The sequence below is a fragment of the Henckelia pumila genome, chromosome 2 (assembly GCF_033568475.1).
Source record: "Henckelia pumila isolate YLH828 chromosome 2, ASM3356847v2, whole genome shotgun sequence".
Classification (NCBI taxonomy): Eukaryota; Viridiplantae; Streptophyta; class Magnoliopsida; order Lamiales; family Gesneriaceae; genus Henckelia; species Henckelia pumila.
Genome location: NC_133121.1, coordinates 89,796,866 through 89,817,519, shown reverse-complemented (window position 1 = coordinate 89,817,519; position 20,654 = coordinate 89,796,866). Strand labels below are relative to the sequence as shown.

Below are 20,654 nucleotides of genomic sequence, written 5' to 3'. Positions count from 1 at the left end.
AAATACCCTCTACAAGACTCAGAAATTACGGTTCCGTTTGGTTTCAAAAGCCAAGCCAAAAAAACACTTTTTTAAGTGTTTTTCAATTAACAAAGTGTTTGGTTAACTAAAAAAGTGTTTAAATAAGCACTTTTTAAAGTCAAAATTAGAGCTTTTTTAAAAGCCATAAATTGTAACTTTTAAAAGCACTTATTTTAAAAAAAAGTCTACAAAATCCAAACGCACTCTACGTGAGATGAACCCATACGTCCTCAAAGTTTAATCTTTGACCCATTTCTTTGCTTATATTCTACCATAAATCTTTCTGTGTTTCATCCTCCATGAATGAACTTGATCATATTATTTCTTTTTGGAATTCCTCATCTCCCGAATCTCCCCTATGTTCATGTGTACTTTTCCTTTATTACTCTCATTTGTGTTCACCACATTTTCGATGCTTTTCTGATGTTTCGCGATTTTTCGAATCAACTCATGTCTCATTTTCAGCTCTTCATCAGAAATCAAATCCAGTTCACTCACGGTTTCACGCAAATTCTCTTCGACTTTGTTGCTTACAGATCAAGATTTTGACTCCAAGAATCACACAGCTCTGCTTTTGGCTCCAGAATTCTTATTTCAATTACAGCAAATTCGTACAAACATCTCGATTCTTACTCGTTTTCGAACCGATATTTCTATCGCCATAACTGGGAATATTCACATGAAGCGATCGGATCTCCTCAAAAATCTTGAGAATCTCATTCGGCGTGTGATACAAGCAGCCATCACAGTCACAATACTCCTCTTTCTTGGCCTTCAATCAGATCAAACCCAAAAAGGAAACGAAGGCAGTAATTGCATTTTCTTTTCCCACGAACTCTAGCAAATGGGTTTCATAATACCTGCTTGACGTTGGAATACATTTTCCAACCTTTTCCCTTGTCCACAGAAAATAATACCGGGCCTATGGTTATCCTACTATTGCGTAAAAATGAGTCAAACGAAGGACTTGTTCGTAATCCGCCCATAATCATGCGTACCAAACAGGCCCTTACTATTTTTACTATATATTATATTATATTATATTATATTATATTATATATATATATATATATATATGTATTACTATTTATTAAGTGTAGTCATATAGATGTGTCAAAACGGGCCAGCGGGGCGGGCCGGTTCACAACCCATCAAAACCACCATTAGGCGGGGTAGGGCGGCCCACTTTTTAGGCGGGTTAGAAAAACACCAACCAACCCACCTATTTTAGGTGGCGGAGCGGGCCAATCCAACGAGCTCATGTGTAAATTGGCGGGTTTTTGCGGGCCAACCGCAACCCACCACAACCCACCATTAGGCGGGGGGTGCGGGTCGGCCTACTTTTTACGCGGGTTGGGAAATTACCAATCAAACCCACCAATTTTGTATGGCGGGACGGACCAACCCGACGGGCCTAGCCCATTTTAACACCTCTATAGGCATATTAGAATAACTAACTTGATGTCACGGTCTATTTTTCAATATATCCAAAATGCCCTTCTTTTCAATTTTTTTGTTTTCTCCATGTTTCTTACTCAGTATCCTCACATCTCCAATAACACTCTTTGCCAATTTGAGTTCTTTTTTTTTTTTTAAATTAACTTAACATGTTAAGCATTAAAATTTATATACATTGTAGTTATTATCAGTGTTTTTAGAATCGGATCGGACCGGCCGGTTCGACCAGTTCGACCAGGAACCTATCGCCGATCCGGTTCGGTTCACCCCTAAAAACCAAAAAATCGGAAAACCGGTCAGAACCGATCAATAATCGGTCAACAACCGATTGAACCTGCCAAGAATCGGAAAATCGGTTGAATCAATTGAACCGATTTTTCGAATTTTTTTATTTTTTTCGAAAATTTAATTTTTTTATTTTAAAAACTTTAAATTCAATATTTTTTTATATATATGATTATTTGTAATTCATTAAAAATATTATTTTAATAATAATAGATTTTTTAAAATAAATAATTTGTTATTTAAATAATTTATAACTATAATTGATATTTTGAATGTACTTACATATTTTTTTTTAGTTTTCAAACTATGATAATATATATATTTTTTGTATATTCATATGTATTTTTGAGTTTTTAAAATTCAAAACATATTATTTATTATATTATATTATATAAACGGTTTTTCGATTCGACCGTCCGGTTAAAACGGTCCGACCAGTTGAATCGTTTTTTAGCTAGAACGGTTCGATCGCCGGTCCGGTTATGAAAACACTGGTTATTATTTTACTATATTATTAAGTTTAAGCACTTTATACAAACTATTTTTGATGTCATGATAAATTTTCACCTATTTATTCTTTCTATACCCCTACATACACTATCTCTCTCCAAACTTTCTCCTCACTTCTCACGCCTTCCAACAACCTCCATCCTCCAAACTTTCTCCCCACTACTTAGGCCGTACAAGACTCCATATATTTTTTTACAATATATTTTTCTCTTTATTTTTTTTATAAATTTCAACATCTTGATACATTCATTTTTTTTAAGTAACAATAAATCTCTTATTCATTTAATTATATTTTATCACATACATACATAACTATAAATATAGATAGTTTTAAATGTCTAATTTTCGACATTTTCATGTTCTACACACGCATCGCGTATGCCACGATATATATTATTATATTATTAAGTGTGCGTACCCTAGAAAAATTGTTTTTGGTGTCATGGTAAATTTTCTTAAATTTTTTGAATATACCCCACACTCCCAAAAAAAACTATCATGTCTCATTTCCTCCCACTTTCTCTTCGGTTTTTCTTCTAATCTCCTTCTTTCTCTTCCGTTTTTCTTCACTATCAAATTAAATTTTATTCTGTCGACACTTTATCAAGTTGGAGTTTTCACCAAATTATATATTTACGGTAAACGCATCGCGTGTGCCATGGTGACTTGTATAAATAAATATTTAGTTTATTCTTCTTTAAATGTTACATAAAAAATAAAAATTATATCAAAACTGCAATTATTAAAAGGAAATATTTTATATATACTAGTGCAAAATGCACATGTTTTGCATGTGTAAAATAAAATGATTTTTTATGTAATTTTTTTAAACCAAAAAATAGATTGAGATGAAGGTTTTTTGAGATAGTGGATCAAAAAGGATAATTATGGAATAAAAAATTATAATGTCCTTAAAGTTAGTTACTATAATAAGCTCAACTTTTATGTAATAGTATATATATATATATATGAAAGTGTTATTTACACTCCACTATTTGTTAATTTCACTCCACTTTTTATTTTGTCATAAAAATGGACTATACTATCCTTCCATTGATTGCTTTTCTTGTTTGGGCAAATTTTTTAGTAATTTTTATTCCTAAAATAATTAATTATATAGGACTTTAATAATTCAAAAAATAATTTTTATTATTTAACTATTCCGTATTTTTAAATGTAGAACAATAAGAAAATATTATTATGTTGAGTAATTTAAAATATTATTCATCATAACGATTTTTCATTATTAATTATATTTCTAATTTTTGGAATAAATATTTTGTTATTATGTTTTTCATTATTTATTACATACATTTTATTATGTTTTTACTGCAACTTAAAAAGTCAAAGTTTAATTTTATTGCAATATCTTATAACGAGACATTATTAGTTTATTATCAATAAAATATAGTTACTAAATTTTTAGTTAATATATTTGTGGTAAAAATTCTTCTATACCAAAAATAAAATAGCAAAATATTGATTTTAATACATCTATATTAAATGAATGAGTTCAAAAAAAAATATTGATGTTAAATGAATAGAGTTCAAATAATATCTTTATATCATCATAATTATATATTAAATTCTTAATAACTAGATTATACACGGTCAAAAATATTCTGAAATAATAAAATATTTTATCTTTTAATATATAAAAATTTAAATCTTATCCCAGGAATTGATTCAAATTTTGGTAAAACAAAATTTTGTAAACATTGTATACCTTATAAAATTCTGAATAAAACATGAATAATTTAATTTTAAGATAACAAGAAAAATTTATGTTTTTTTATAATTTATTAAAAACCATGAAATTTTTTTTGAGATAATAAAATTTTAGACGTTGACAAATAAAATGATATAACTTGAGGTGGTTTTTTTAATGGTAAATATAGATTTTATAATATAAGAAAAGTAATATTAGGGATAATTTTGTCTATATATAACTTAAATTCATAAGATGGAGTGTTATTAACACTTTTTTTAGTGTAAATAACACTCCCTATATATATAGGTATTCATTTGTTATATGATTTATATCTATTTAACCCCTTCCCTTGTATCAAATATATTTTTTGTATCCCTATTATAATATTTTTTTTATTGAATATACGGTTGTTCTAAATGCATCAATGACATTTATAATATATATTAGCGACGGAGCACACGCATTACGTGTGTAAAATATTATGTACAAATATAATGTATTGTATATTGAATAATTTGTTAATTTTAAAGTGTTTGTTTATTTTTATTTTTGTTTTTTTTCAAATATAAAAAAAATTAGTCATGAATTAAATTCAGTTTTAATTGATGAAAAGAGATATGATAAAAGAATAGAGGATGAAAATAGTTGAGAGAAAAGGAGAGATAAGTGAGTTGGAGAGCGAGCGTATGTGTACAAAAGGTAAAATTGAAGAAAATGGACCATGACATCAAACACAGTTAGAATAGGCTACGCACACTTAATAAAATAGTAAAGATTATATTATATAAATATACGTTGAAATATTTTTTATATTTAATTAGTTTGACTATTTTGTGTTCTTTTTGCATTTTATGTTTTTTAGTGTTATGTATTTTTGTGATTTGGGGTATTTTCGCAAAGACAACTTGTGAGGATTTGAAAGACCATATATTCCTACCAGCTATCGGTGCAATATATGTGCCGTAATATTAAGTTGTGTTAGGTACTTTGGTTGAAGGGATTTGAATTTGAGAGGGTATTTCAAATTGATATGTTTGAAATCAATTAGTTTGAAATCCTTTAGTTATTAAATCATTGGCTTAGATGGACATATAATTTCAAATGGATTTCAATTTAATTAGTTAGAAATATGTTACTTGAATATAAAATATGAGAATTTCAAATCACAAAAACGTTACTATAATCTGCGTATAGTTTGAAATGAAGACAAGTATTATGATATAAAATAACAATGTCTAATTTAAAAAACTAAAATAAAATAGTATGTATATATATATATACTTATTCATTTGTTCCAATGAGAAAAATTACTAAATTTATTAATTTATTTATATAAATAAATATTCAAAATAATATTGATGTTTTATTTTTTTCAAAAACAAATGTATATCATATTATAACATTAAATTTTATAAGCTAAAAATAACTAATCTAATCCAATACATCAAATATCGAGTTTCCATCATCAAATCATCAAATCCATCAATAGTTAATACTTTTCTTTTCCATCGTCCTAGTGATATAAAAAATATTTTTTGTACAATCAACTTTTAATAAAATAAAATTCTAGTAATAAATAAAGATAAAAAAAATATTCTATAATAAATTTCTAGTATTAATAAAATATGAAAATATGCTAAAAGATAAACAAAAAAAAAAAACTAGAGTGAAACTAAAAAAAATATTTAATAATTTTACTTCATAAGACAAGTTTCAAACAATATTTTTAGGAGAAAAACATGAGAAAATTCCAAAAACTAAATTACTAGACCAACTCGATATTCTTCAACATTTGTTTCGCAAAAAAGTTTTTCGAAATATTTTGTCCATTTTCTTGTTGTTCGAACTGTCATTATATTAAATTGGGCCGAACATCGGCCCAATTGCAATTATTCGCAATTGCAGTTCACGAATTGCAATTAATTGCAATTGCAATTCGTGAACTGCAATTGCGAATAATTGCAATTGGGCCGATGTTCGGCCCAATTTAATATAATGACAGTTCGATTGCAATTGCAATTCGTGAACTCCAATTGATAATATTTTTTAAAAAAAATTTGAAAAATAAATTTTTTAAGGCGTTGCGATTTTGAGATTTTTTTATGCGATTAGAAATAAAAATTTAACATTAAATTAACCATACGATATAGAGAACCTGTTTCTGATACCACTATTGGAATACCGTTTTTCTCGTGCCCAAGATGCAGCGGAAGTTTTAAATTTTTAATTTTGACATTCAAAATTACTTAGGCACTCGTGTGATTTAATATACATTCATAGGGTGTTTACGAAATTATACCTTTAGTGAATATCTCACTTGGCACCAACTATTTCGGGATTAGTGGAGATAGCTCTTGTTGTAATTCCCTACGAACGATCAACTGGAATACCTTCTTCTTTAATCTTCGAATCAACTCCACAACCGGATGACTCGTTCCTCTTCGAACTCGCACTAGAGAGATAGGAAGAAGTTTTTCGTTGAGATATTAAAATAACAAGAAACGCCACACAAAATTTCTCTTTCAATTAGAGATAGTGGCCGAATTCTTGCAAATCATTCTTGAGAGTGATTTTTCGAAAATCATACATAACAATTATGTATTTTCTTAATGAGCATGTTTGTGGGTTAAGGTAATAATATATCAACCATTGTATATTATTACCATATATACAAATATATGTATATATATTATTCCAAACATAATTGCATACATATACATATATGTATATATATACGTGTATTGTTAGGATCGGTTGAAAGTCTAAAAGGGGTGAATATACTTTCAAGCAGTTTAGTAGGAAATATTAAACTCGATCGGTTTAATGAATAAGTCCAAGGCTTATCTTAGTGTCAAATGCAGTTTGACAAACAAAGTATGTGCGGAAATATGTCAAGCTGCAGATTTAAAACACTGAGTGAGAATCAGTTTAGGGTGTGTGTGGTAGTGGTGAGTGAACTGAAATGACACAAGTAATTGTCTATGGATGTTCGGAGATTTCAAACACTCCTACGTCACCACTTTAGGACTTAGACACTGCCTAAACAAGAACTCCTAGTATAACACCTTAGTTTCAGTCCTAGACTGATAGTACAATAGAGTTAATACAACTCGAAATCCTTAGCACAAAGATCGATCCTTCAATGATCAAAATAATGCTTGAGCGTTTGTGCTTCGAGTTCCTTGATCAAATTTGAGCGTAAAAGCTTTTAATGTCCTCGCAAGAATGGCAGAGTTTTTAGATCATTAGTTGTATCGGAGATTGATCAAGATCTCTATTTATACCCTTTGGATTGCCAACGGTCATAAATTCAAATTGTCCTTCAGATAGAATTTAAATTATTCCCGTTGGATTTGTCACCATCATCAATGATTTTTGGAGCCGACATTCCCTTAGTATCGCGACACTACCTTCTGCAGAGATGTCAGAGTACGGATGATCTTATCCAGAAATGACACGGTAGTAAAACTGTTGTGGATAAACTGATGTAGTCAGTTCGGCAGGGGTAACCTGATGGATTCAGTTTATAGAGGGGTAAACTGATTTGCATTCCTTATTCATTTTAGTGGGGGTAAACTGATTTCTATCCCTTAGCCAGTTGAGTGACATCCCTTAGCCAGTTGAGTGATTCAATTTATCGTATCGATCATGTGGTCGTTGATAGTGACATCATCAATTCCGAATATCAGTTTAGCCCTTTTGTGGTTGCTAAGTTAGTTTGACTTTCTTTTGTAAATACCAAAACTGAATTTTCCAACAATTTTCTCCTTTTTGGTGTTTATCAAAACTTTGAGATGTGGATGATAAAATGATATTTAATGTCATACAAAGTCAGTTTCATGTTCTTGTAAATCTTCAAGGTCTTATAAATCTTCCTCCTTTTTGATAAACTGAAAAATAAAGATCCTGAAGGAGAGATACAAGAGTAGATAACATAATAATCTTGATATAATAGAAGATAAACTATCTTCGATTGGAAGAGGATCTGTGGAATGATGAGCTGCGAGATGGTTGATGAGCTGCTGAGGTGTTACGATGTAGAGCTTGAGCTTCATGTTGGGTTCGCAAGATATTCTGAGATAGACTTGCCAACGTATTGAGTTGCCGAGAAATTTCTTGAAAATTTGATTGAATTGAAGTGTGAAAAGATTGAAAATATCCATTCAAGTTGCCAACTTTTGTCTCCAAAAACTGATGAGAATCTTGTAGTTGAGACAGTGAGCTTGTCAGTTGACTTGAGTCTACTAGGATTTTATCTAATAGTGCAAGTTTTTCGTGAAGTTTATCGAGCTCGGTACTCATTGATTGTTTCAAAAAGGAGATGTTGTTGTTGGTTGTTTGTTGATTCTCTTTGAGACTAGTGACAGTTTTAGATATGGCATAAACTGAGTTTTCAATCTGAGAGATCACCTGATACCAATCATCATCATTCGTTGCTGTGGGAGATGGAGTTCCTTTGCCAATGAATGAGAGATTTTCTTTGGTAAAATCTGTCTTCTGTCCTTTAGGAGGAGATGGTGGTGCAGTTGCGATCATCTCAACCTTCTCTTTTCCTTTGTCTTGATGAGTTGATGATTCAGGGACTGTATGAACAATCATTGCTAGATTTTGAGATAAAGTCTCAGTCTCAACAGCTTTGTCATTAAGAGATGAATCATTGATAATTTGTACATGTGTTGATGATTCATGCACTGGTTCTTGCAGCTGTTCATTATCAATAAGAATTGGCATGACTGGTGGATCATCAGTTGAATTGGATGTCCGAAGTGCTTCTTCATCAATAGACTTGGTTGGAACAGATGTGTCATCAAAGTGAGATGAAATATCCAAAATGTGTGAGACTTCCTTTGATTCTGTCTGAGCTTGTTCAGTGGGAGTTGAGAAGGATAACTCATCTATTTGAGACATGTATGGTTATGTGATTTCCTTCTGAGCTGAAGTGAATGGCTCATCTGTATGGTCAAGAATTTTAGAGGTTGATGCTTCCATAGCGATTGGTTGAGGTTCTTCATGTTCCTTTTGGAAAGATAATGGAGGCACAACTTCTTCCATAGATGGTACTTCCATAGTGATCGGTTGAGGTTCTTCAGGTTCCTCTTAGAAAGACAGTGGAGACACAACTTATTCCATAGATATGGTGCTGTTAATGAAGGATTTGGATGGTCCTCAGCTTCAATATGAGAGATGACTTCATCGATGTTCATTAGTTGAAGCTCGGGTAAAGCAGTTTCAGTGCCTGAGGTATGCAACTGCTTCTCAATGGATGTATCTGTTGTATTGGGAGCAACTGAAGTTTCTTTTTGAAGTTATTCAAACACCTGATCGATTGAATGGTTGGAGGATCCAGTGGAGGTGTGACTTTTCTTGCTTTTCTTGTGTTTAGATTTGGATGTGGAGTGTGATTTGTGTTTCTTCCAAACAAAGATTTATGGAGTTTCCAAAGTTTGATCAGTCTCCTAGAACTTTACTTCTATTTGTATATTGATGAGATCAGTTTGCAGTTGAGTAAAAATGGCTCGATCTTCATAAGAGATTCTGGTACGCGGATCATATTTCATTTGAAATTCATCAACAATTTCACTTAGTTTCTTGATCCTTAAGAGATCATAGAAGTACTTTCTTCTTATCAATGCATCTTGAATGTTGACAGTCTTGACTACCCTTAGTACGATTTCTTCAAGTTTGACAAATTTAGACAGCTCATTCTTTTTGGTGAGATGTCTGGCCAATGTAGAGGTCCTGTATTTGCGCCAAGTATAAAAAATTTCAGCAGTGCGCTTCTCAGCATATTCAAGTACTTCATCCATGGTTAAGTCGATTTGAAGTTGAATAGCATTGGATGGTCTGTCAGGATCAGAGAAGGATGATATCTGAGAACTTCCTGTTGCCAAATCCTAACCTGAGTGAGTATATTCAACAATTTGTTCTGAAGATAAACCACCGATTGGTATTGCTGAAGACAAAGCTACGATTGGTGAGATATATTGTAGAGGGGCCTTATGAGTTTTAACAAATGTTCCCAAGTCTTCATGTGAGATGGTTGAAGGCTTTGAAGTGGTTCAATCATCATTGGTTTCTTTCCTTTGGGATCAGTTCTGGTTTTTAGCTCCTCAGCTGTTTTATCAGCGAGATGTGTGTCTTCAGTTGAGGCCATATTCACTTGTTTAGGAATCACATAGATGATCAGTTTAGCTGGGAATGAGATAGCTTTTGTTTGAAGAGTTCTAGTATGCTTGGTTGGAGCCTGTTTCACGACTTCTTCACTATCAGTTTCATCACTGTCATATATCAAAAGATTTCTCTTCTTTTTTGCTTGTCTTTTCATTGGTGTTTTTTGTATTTTTGCAGTAGTTAAATCAGTTGATTCTCTGGACTGAAAATTTTCCAGATACTCAACATTCAGAACTCTAAGCTTGTGCAGTTGAGAAGATGCTTGAAGAGTAATTCCGAGATTTTCAAGGAGTTGACTAGCTTGTAGTATATATTCAGAAGATTGCTTGGTGGGTGTCATCATTTGGACAAAGATGTTGAAAATGATATTACTCCAGTTGATCTTTACCCCTTTCATGATAGCAGTCATGACCTTAAACTTTCCGACAGTTAATTTTGCGAAGGACCCTCCTTTTGCCAAAATACTTTTGGCAACAATGTCAGCTAGCATTTAATATTCAGGCTTTAAATCTCTTTTATATCCAGACAGAGAAATCGGTTGAGTTTAGCCAGAAAATATGCTTTGCATTTTAGTGATATCAGTGGTTGATACAATATTGAAGTCAGTATTCCCTGAAGTGGGTAAACTGAAAGTGTTGGCAAAGAATTCTTCACTGATTTGAATAGTATGTCCTCCGAGAGAAAGTAATAAAATGCCATCATTGTTGAGCGTATAGTTATGATATAACGATAACAGGTCCGTTTGATAGATATTCAAGTTTTGGATATCCAAAAAAGGGTGAAGTTCATATTGTTCAAGAGCAGTGCAAACCTTGGATATGCCTGGTTTATCCATTCCATACAGAGATTCAAAATCGACGGCGAGGGCATTGAGAATGTACACTGCAGATGAGGTAGCCATGGAAATAGTTCCTGTGAATCAAACAGAGAAGTTTTAACGAAGTTAGTTTAGGCGTTTAGGGTTTATGAGAAACTGATATGGTGTATAATGGGTGATTTGGTCAATAATACAAGAGAGTGACGTATCACATAGACCAATTTTGAAATTTATAATAAATAGTACAGTAAGGCGGGAGATGATACACATATTTCCCTCTAAAAGGGCTACGCGTTCCAACTATAAATAGTGAACTTATAGTAGGATGATTGATTTTATAAATTCAGTTGAGTAGAGAAAGATGAGTAACATTGTTCCCTTGTTTGGTTTTGGTCAAAGTCCATATGTGGCATGTGAGGCATGTCGAGAGAGTTACTTTGAGTTTGAAAAGAAGAGGATCGAGGAAAGGGTTTATGAGAAAGTGATGAAAGTCTGGCTGAAGATAGAAGAACTCCACATGTATCATCATGCTCAATTTCCTCCGAGGAAATTTGAGGATGCAAAGGAGATAGCTCAGGGGGCGATGTACTACATGATAACACTGGACACATTTGAACCCAGAGACATTTTTAAGGACAAGAATGTTCTTTATATGATGCTCAGTAAAGAGTATATCACATTGGTTTGCATTGCGACCGATGAGCTAGTGGATCCTTCAGTTGCTCCTCTACGAGCATGGGTGACGAACTGGAGTTTTGAGATTTTCCTCAAGATGAGGGAAATAAAAAGTGTGTGATTGTAGTCTTTTGATTTCAAGTATCAATAAAAGAAATTTTACTAAAATGATATTGTGCATGAACTGTTTTCCCAAACTGTTTTGATGGTAATGCTAAATTAATAAAGGTAAACTGCAATATGTAATAATAAGCACGAAAAACTATGTTATCAGGTAATTATGGCATGCAATCAAATTTCAGAGATATTTTGTCCTGAACAGTGTCTTATTGTGTGAAAGCATACGTAATAGACTCTTTATATTCTGAATAAATTTAAAGATAATAAATGTGAGAGACTCTTCGATGTTTGAGCTTTTATTCTATATAAAAAGAAGGAGAGATGAGGATATGCACGTAGATATTAAATCAGATAAGCAAAAAAAAATGGATAATTGGAGAATTGCTCATGAAGATTTCGTCGAAGGAAAACTTGCTCGTCTTCGAGCAAAACTAATACGGATGCAGTTCAGAGGCCCGAATGCACTTGGTCCTGAAGAGGTTCGTCGTCTTGAGAAGTATAAGCAAGTGCTTGGGATTAACAGCCCTGCGTATGTCCTTGGCCGAGAGGGCATACAACTGCTGCTCCTGAAGAAGGAGTTAAGGGTGGTGACCCTTCTTCATGGCTTGGAGGAGGTGGAAGATGGCCCGCTGGAGGAGCATCTTCTACTTTGAAAAATAGCTGTGAAAACTGAAATAGACATTGTAAATGGTGTTTATTAATAAAGTATGCTATTTTGTTGTATATGGTGTTATTTATTTTATATATATTTTTATATCTGTTAAACGCCTAAAAGATAAACTGCAAAAAGGAATAACAATATTCCCCCTTAATATATGCTTATACTAAGTTAAATATATAAGGAGAATTTTAAAGCATCGTGAACAAGTAAAAAAATGAAAAATTTAATGATTTTGAGGAGAGTTCAGTTTAGGTCATGCTAAACTTCTTTAGACAATTTGCAATGTATAAACTAATTTTAATTCAACTCAATAAGTCCTAAGATATTTCGAAAGTAAGAAAACTTAGACTCTGGGAGTGGTTTGGTGAAGATGTCAGCAGTTTGTTGCTCCGTTGATATATTCTCTAGTCGGATATTCTTCTTGAGTGCATGATCACGGATAAAATGATGCAAACTTCAATATGCTTTGTTCTTGAATGAAAAATGGAGTTGTAAGTGATTGCAATTGTGCTGGTGTTATCACAGAATATTGGTGAATCTTGTTCCTCAATTCCATAATCCCTCAACTGTTGTTGAATCCAGAGCAGTTGAGCACAACAACTTCCTGCAGCCAAGTACTTTGCTTCTGTTGTAGAGGTTGCAATGGATGTTTGTTTCTTGCTAAACCATGAGATCAGTATATTCCCAAGGAATTGACATGATCCACTAGTACTTTTTCTATCCAGTTTACATCTAGCATAATCAGCATCTGAGTATCCAACTAGATTGAAAGAATTATGCTTAGCATACCACAGCCTAACATTCTGAGTTTCTTTAAGATATCTTAGTATCCTCTTGCCAGCTATGAAGTGGGACTGCTTAGGATTAGACTGAAATCTGGCGCATAAACAAATTGCAAAGACAATGTCAGGTCTACTGGCTGTTAAATAAAGCAATGAACCTATTAGACCTCGATACATTGTTTCATCAACTGATATTACCCATTCGTCTTTGTCAAGCTTAATCGATACACCCATGGGAGTTGTTGCAACTGTGCAGTTTTCCATATCAAACTTTTTGATAAGTTCTTTGGTATACTTAGTTTGGCTTATGAATGTCCCATTTTCCATTAGGCGAACTTGTAATCCAAGAAAGAAATTCAGTTCACCCATCATGCTCATCTCGAATTTTTCCTGCATTAGCTTAGAAAATGTTGTGCACAGTTTGGGGTTAGTTGACCCAAAGATAATATCATCAACATAAATTTGAACTAATAAAGTGTGATCACCTTTCGTGAATTTGAACAAAGTCTTATCAAATGTGCCTATTTCAAACTCGTGTTCAAGAAGAAATTTAGTTAAAGTGTCATACCAAGCTCTAGGAGCCTGTTTCTGAAACGACCCTAACTCTCTAAATATAAATAAATATGCGGAATTTTTTTTTATTACTTACTAAATAATAATATGTACATACATGCCCTTACATATATGCACAGAATAGATAGATTTAAAAATAAATAACTTAAATAAAAATGCAACCTTTAATAAATTAAATATCTGAGTCTAACATTTAATAAAATACTGACATAAGCAAAATAAATAAAATTTGAATGCACTGAAAATATTTAAATAAGACGAGTAATAATAACCACCACTGAAAATAAATAAAAATGTATAACACGATAAAAATATTCAAAACATGACGTAGACTCAGACAACGGTCACGGGGTTATTGCTTGTCCGCTCATAGGTCCTCGCCGCCGGTGGGTACTACATCCTCCTCTACGTACTCACCTGTACCATATCAGTGTAGTGAGCCTAGAGGCCCAACATGCTAACATAACAAGGGTTTAAAATAATTTAAATCACTTTAATACTAATACATAACATATACATGAATGAGCATGCTTAAAAATATCATGAACATAACATAAATATAAATTAAACTTGAATATCATAATAATACATAAACATTGTTGAGCAAAGTATTTTCTAACATCGAAAGGTCGTCTCCATAGTATAACCATACATACATTAAATACTGATCAGCGTGGTAAACCAACGTACGTGGCGGTGACGAATCACCTCTTAAATTGGCAGTAAACTGCCCTTCAATAGTTCACATATGGGGACGAATCCCCCTTAAATTGTCACACTACTTCAACTTCTAACATAAAATTATTTTCTTATGCTCAACCTTAGACATTAAATCATGCATAAAAAAATTATTTCATGAATGCATGTACTTAAATAAAATGTGTGTCCTTCATATATATTTAATTTAATTTCATACTAACATATAAATATTAAAAATAACTTCCATGCATAAAAATAATTAAATATATATTCAGGACACATGCAATTTCTCATGGGTTGTACTGAACTGCTGGCCCTAACACTCAAGCCCATTTTCTTAAATTCTGGCCCATTAACACTGAGACTGGCCCATTAACACACTTAAACCCAAAAATACATTTCTAGGCCCAATTAATAAATTCAAGCCCATTAAAACATTCCTGGCCCAATAATAACCTATTCTGGCCTAATGGGCCCAAAAGCCCAAAGACTGGCCCAATAATTTTCATGGGCCCCCAAGCCCATAAAAATCATTGGACTAACTTAATTAAATTTAAATAAACCCAATAACAAATAAATTCAACCCAAAAGAATTTAAATGGAGCCCAATTAAATTTTGAGATTTAATTAGGCTCATTAAACACTTAAACTTAATCATTAACTTAAAAATAAAATACCCGAGCCCGACTAACTTAACCCGGACCCAGACCCAACTAACTTAACCCACTTAATTCCAGACCCGACCCGGACCCATAATTCGACCCGGACCCGCCCTGAAAACCCTAAACCCGTCGCCCCTATTCCCAATTCAGCTGCGGCCGTGAGCAGCAGCCACTCCTTGGCTGCTGCCGGCCTGCTCCGGCCGCCCCTGGCTGGAGCGCCGCCGCCCAGACGTAGCCCACGTCTGGGCGGTTCGAACCTAGTCCTTGTCCCAGCCCCATGCAACCCACAGAGCCGACCCCGAGCCCCCTTCCACGAAGCCCTAATCAGCGCATCCAAGGGAGCTGTCTGAACATTGTGGTTTCTTGGGCTCGTTTGGCTCGAACCACTCGAGCCATTCGAGTCCAGGCCACTCCCACACCACTTAGGAACCCTAACCAGCAGCCTAGATGCAACCATGGAGGAAAACATGAGCATGAACAACCAACACAACAAGAACCGTGCGCCTACAATCATAAAACGAACCCTTTTTCTGAAACCTTTGAAATTTCGATGCATACACAATACACACACCATAATATCTGATATAGTATGAAAATTAGGGAAGAAAATCATGGCTTGCACCGATGTTTGAAGAGAAGAAGGCGCGTAGAACGATTCCGGGACGACGAGCAACCTTGAAGCTTCGAAGAAAATCGGCTATGGAGTCCTAGAGCCTGCTGATCGATGAATAAGATGAAGGAGAGGTGGAGGTGTCGGCTGAGAGCTTGGAGGCGTGAGGGTTGGGTAGGTTTAGGGTAAGGTTTTAATAAAAATAGGTTTTTAGGATAATAAAATATTAATAAGGATTTTTAATTATGAAATATATAACTTAAAAGCTCTAACTAATAATTAAAATCTGATAACTAATTTAAAAATCCCGAAATAAATAATTAAGAGAATTTTAAAGATAATAAAAAGTCATTATTTTGGCTTATTTTGAATAAAAATGGACTCCTAAAATTATATAAAATTAAATACTAATAATTTTGAGGAAATAAAACTCAAAATAATATTTTTGGGCTCTAAAATGCTCATAAAATAAATTGGATAGAAAGTTGTCATCTTGTCCGTCCACGGTCCCGTCAACGCGATAAAATAATTCAATTACCATAAATCATGAAAATCTCTAATTATGGGTTAAATGCTTGAAAATAAATTAAATCATGCACAAATAATTCACATAAATATTTAACCCATAATCTAAAATTTCAAATAAATAAATTTCCTAATTATGCATGCGAATTTACGTATTAAAAATATCGGGTGTTACAATTCTCCCCCCCTTAAATTGGATTTCGTCCTCGAAATTAAAGTACTTACCCGAACAACTCCGGGAAACGAGTCCTCATCTCTGCCTCGGTCTCCCAAGTAACTTCCTCCTCTGAGTGATTCAGCCACTGGACTCTGACTATCGGTATGACTCGCGTCCTAAGTCTCCGCTCCTCCCTAGCCAAGATCCGCGCTGGCCTCTCCTCATAAACTAGATCAGGTTGCAACTGCAAGGGCTCGAAATCCAACACATGCGACGGGTTAGAGACATATCTCCGAAGAATGGATACATGGAAAACGTTGTGCACTGCTGCAAGCCCTGGCGGTAGAGCTAAACGGTAGGCCAACGTGCCAACTCTCTCCAAGATCTCGAATGACCCTATATACCTCGGATTAAGCTTCCCTCTCCGGCCAAATCGTACCACTCCCTTCATAGGTGACACTCTCAGAAACACGTGATCACCTATTGTGAACTCCAAATCTCGTCGTCGAGTATCTGCATAACTCTTCTGACAACTCTGAGCAGTCCTCATTCGATCCCGAATCTGAGTCACAATGTCAGCTGTCTGCTGCACAATCTCAGGACCAAGTAAAATCCTCTCGCCAACCTCATCCCAATGCACAGGAGATCTGCATCTCCTCCCGTACAAAGCTGCATAAGGAGCCATACCTATAGACGACTGAAAACTGTTGTTATAGGTAAACTCCACTAATGGCAGTCTAGTCTCCCACGAGCCCTGAAAGTCGATGACATAAGCTCTCAGTAGATCCTCGAGAACCTGGATCACTCTCTCAGACTGACCATCTGTCTAGGGATGGAACGCTGTACTGAACAAAAGTCTAGTCCCCAATGCAGTGTGAAAACTCTTCCAAAACGCAGACGTAAATCTCGGATCTCTGTCTGATACTATCGACACTGGTATGCCATGCAGTCTAACAATCTCCTTGATGTAAAGCTCTGCATACTGTGTCAACGAGTAAGTAGTCCTCACCGGTAAGAAATGAGCTGACTTGGTGAGTCTATCCACGATCACCCAAATAGCTGTGCAACCTCTGGCACTCCTCGGTAAGCCAACTACAAAGTCCATCGTAATATTCTCCCATTTCCATTCCGAAATAGGAAGAGGTCTAAGAAGTCCTGCTGGACGCTGATGCTCAGCCTTGACCTGCTGACAAGTCAAGCACTCTGACACAACTCTCCCGATGTCTCTCTTCATCCCAGGCCACCAATACAATAGCTGCAAATCTCGGTATATCTTCGTACTTTCGGGGTGAATGGAGTACGGAGATGTGTGAGCCTCTGCTAGAATCTCAGCTCTCAACTGATCAACATTTGGTACCCACATCCTACCACGGTACAGAACAATGCCATCCACAACTGTATACAGAAGACCACCCTTGGCCTCATCCCTCTGTCTCCAACGCTGCAACTCCTCATCTGTAGGCTGTCCCTCTCTAATCCGATCCCGTAGAATCGGCTGCACCGTCAACACTGACAAGCTCGGTGCATGACCACTCGAGTAAAACTCCAAATCAAACCTCTGAATCTCACTCTGCAGTGGTAACTGCGCTGACAAACATGATACCACTGACGACTTCCGACTCAAAGCATCGGCACTACATTAGCTTTACCTTGATGGTAGCTAATGTCACAGTCATAATCCTTCACCAACTCCAACCATCTCCGTTGCCTCATGTTCAACTCCTTCTAAGTGAAGAAGTACTTGAGGCTCTTGTGATCAGTGAAAATCTTGCACTTCTCGCCATACAGATAGTGCCTCCAGATTTTCAAAGCGAAGACCACTGCTGCTAACTCCAAGTCATGTTTCGGGTAGTTCTGCTCATGAATCTTCAACTGCCTCGATGCATAAGCAATAACCTTACCACACTGCATAAGTACTGCGCCTAAACCTAGCTTAGACGCGTCAGTGTATACTACTAACTCCTCGTGTGGTACTATCATCGCTAAAACCGGTGCAGTAGTGAGTGCTTCCTTCAGCTGATCGAAGCTCCTCTGACAGTCTGAACTCCAAATAAACTTCGCATTCTTCTTGGTTAAGGAAGTCAAGGGTACTGCAATAGAGGAAAAACTCTTGATGAACTTCCTATAATATCCTGCCAAACCCAAGAAACTGCGAATCTCCAAAGCATTCCTCGGAATACCCCATTTCTGCACTGCCTCAACCTTCTGTTGGAAAACTGTGTTCAGATCAATTAAGAATTGATACCCGGTGCAGCGAAAGTTTAAAATTTTATTTTATTATATGGAACGATTCCATATATGGGTATCAAAAATTTTTACGATTAAATTTGTTCAAGTAAAAATAAAATCACAATTAAATTTTTACCTCGTCAAGCAAAGGCTTGATCGTGGACTCCAACAGAATTTAATCTGCTCTTCTTGTAAATCCCGGGAACCGATGACAGTCACGATCTAACTCTGGAATTAGATCCACGAATGAAAAATAGAAACCCTCTGATTGACTGCACTAGAAATCAATCAGAAGTTTTACGTAGAGAATAAACAGATATGATCTGTTAATTCGATTTGTAATTTTTCACAAAAATCACAAGTCGAATTTTCTCCAAAAAGGGATAGAGGATTTCGAAAATCCCCTTGAAAATTCTAGAGTGTATTTTCGAAAATTGCAATATACAATCCATAAAGCCCACACCTCTATTTATAGATAATTTCTAGTTATAATTGTATTAGGACTCTAACTCCTTAAAGCCCACAATCCATAACTTAAGCCCAACAAGCCAAGCCTGTTGTTATAGAAATTAATATAAAATTCATCGTGACTCCGATTGATAAACTGATTTCACCAATATGCACAGAAACCATTTCTGCATCTTTTAGAGTCAAGATAATTTTTCTGAATCCGAATTCAGTGATTTCCAAAAATGCCCATCCCTATGTCATTTTAGGAAATCTCACTCCCTTTAGTTAAGAAGTCCAACTTCTCTTTCATTAAATTTAACTCTTTAAATTTAACTATCTCTACGGGGTTTTAGTAATCCATTACTTGTGTAACCCTCAATGGTTCAGGAATACAGCTAGCCGTGGGCTCACAACTCCTTGTGACTCGGAACAACAATTTCCGACTTACCCATCGAATCATGGTAAGAGCGCCTAGCAACATCGCCCCATGATTCCCTAGGTATTACTGATAGTGTCTGCAAGAACCAGTAGATTTTGGTTAGCGTACAGTACGGTCCCTTCATCCATATATCCCGATCGAATCAACAACCATTGGTATATCGAGAGTCGTTCGAGATCCGATAACTATGCATAACATCTTGGAGATCTATTAGTGATATCGCATGTGTTACTAGGAACACCAAGTAACCTAAAACACATCATGTACTCTGGCCAGAGATTCGTCACACTAATATCTCCTCAGATCGCATAGGATATCCACACTCGCAAGTATGTGGTGAATCCTTGACAACAAAGCATCGACTCCTATATGTGTCGTAACTGTACCCAATCCCGACACCTGATGATCCCAATAGAGTCGGTAAATGAGTCAAAGTACAGTACTAGCATATAGAGTCTCAATGATGTTTCAAGTAATAAGGACTAATGGTGTACAACCAAAACCGCGGACTTTATCCACTCGATAAGTGATAACCACTTGGAAAGTCCGAATAGGGTAGTTCGATCATTCATCATCTGAATATCCATTTGCATGCTTTGAACATCTCTATGTTCCATACCAATGAAACGTGGTACTCGGCATCGCAAATGCTAGTCTCAATCTCGAGCGATCCTTATCCTTATTTGCGGACGGCTCAATTGACTTGGAACAGTTTAGAATATACAGTGACTATAAGATGTGTTTCATGATAGCCATCCCCATGTGCTACCACATCTTACATACACTATAGTATATTCAAGGTCTTTATCAAAACAACAATAGTATATCATAATATAACATTATGAAGAAAGATAAAGTCAATGCCATTATAAAAGTGTAATTTATATTAAACAAAAAATTGTTTTATATAGAGTCATAAAAGCCCTTAGCCACAAGTTGGCTAACCGAGCACCCACTCTTTCAATCTCCTACTTGCCCTAAAGCCAACTAGTCATACTACGTAATCCCATTGCTTCGCGATGTTTGTCAAACAATGGTCCTGACAAGGGCTTAGTAAGCGGATCAGCGATATTGTCTGTAGAGGCCACTCTCTCGACAC

At 35.0% G+C, this 20,654-nt stretch overlaps 1 protein-coding gene across 1 annotated transcript; it reads right to left on the bottom strand.

Moving 5' to 3' along the window:
- Positions 1 to 12,833: 12,833 nt before the first annotated feature.
- LOC140877889 (secreted RxLR effector protein 161-like) lies at positions 12,834 to 13,607 on the bottom strand. Its single transcript, XM_073281488.1, has one exon. The coding sequence runs from the start codon at positions 13,605 to 13,607 to the stop codon at positions 12,834 to 12,836; it is 774 nt and encodes a 257-aa protein (XP_073137589.1).
- Positions 13,608 to 20,654: the final 7,047 nt, after the last annotated feature.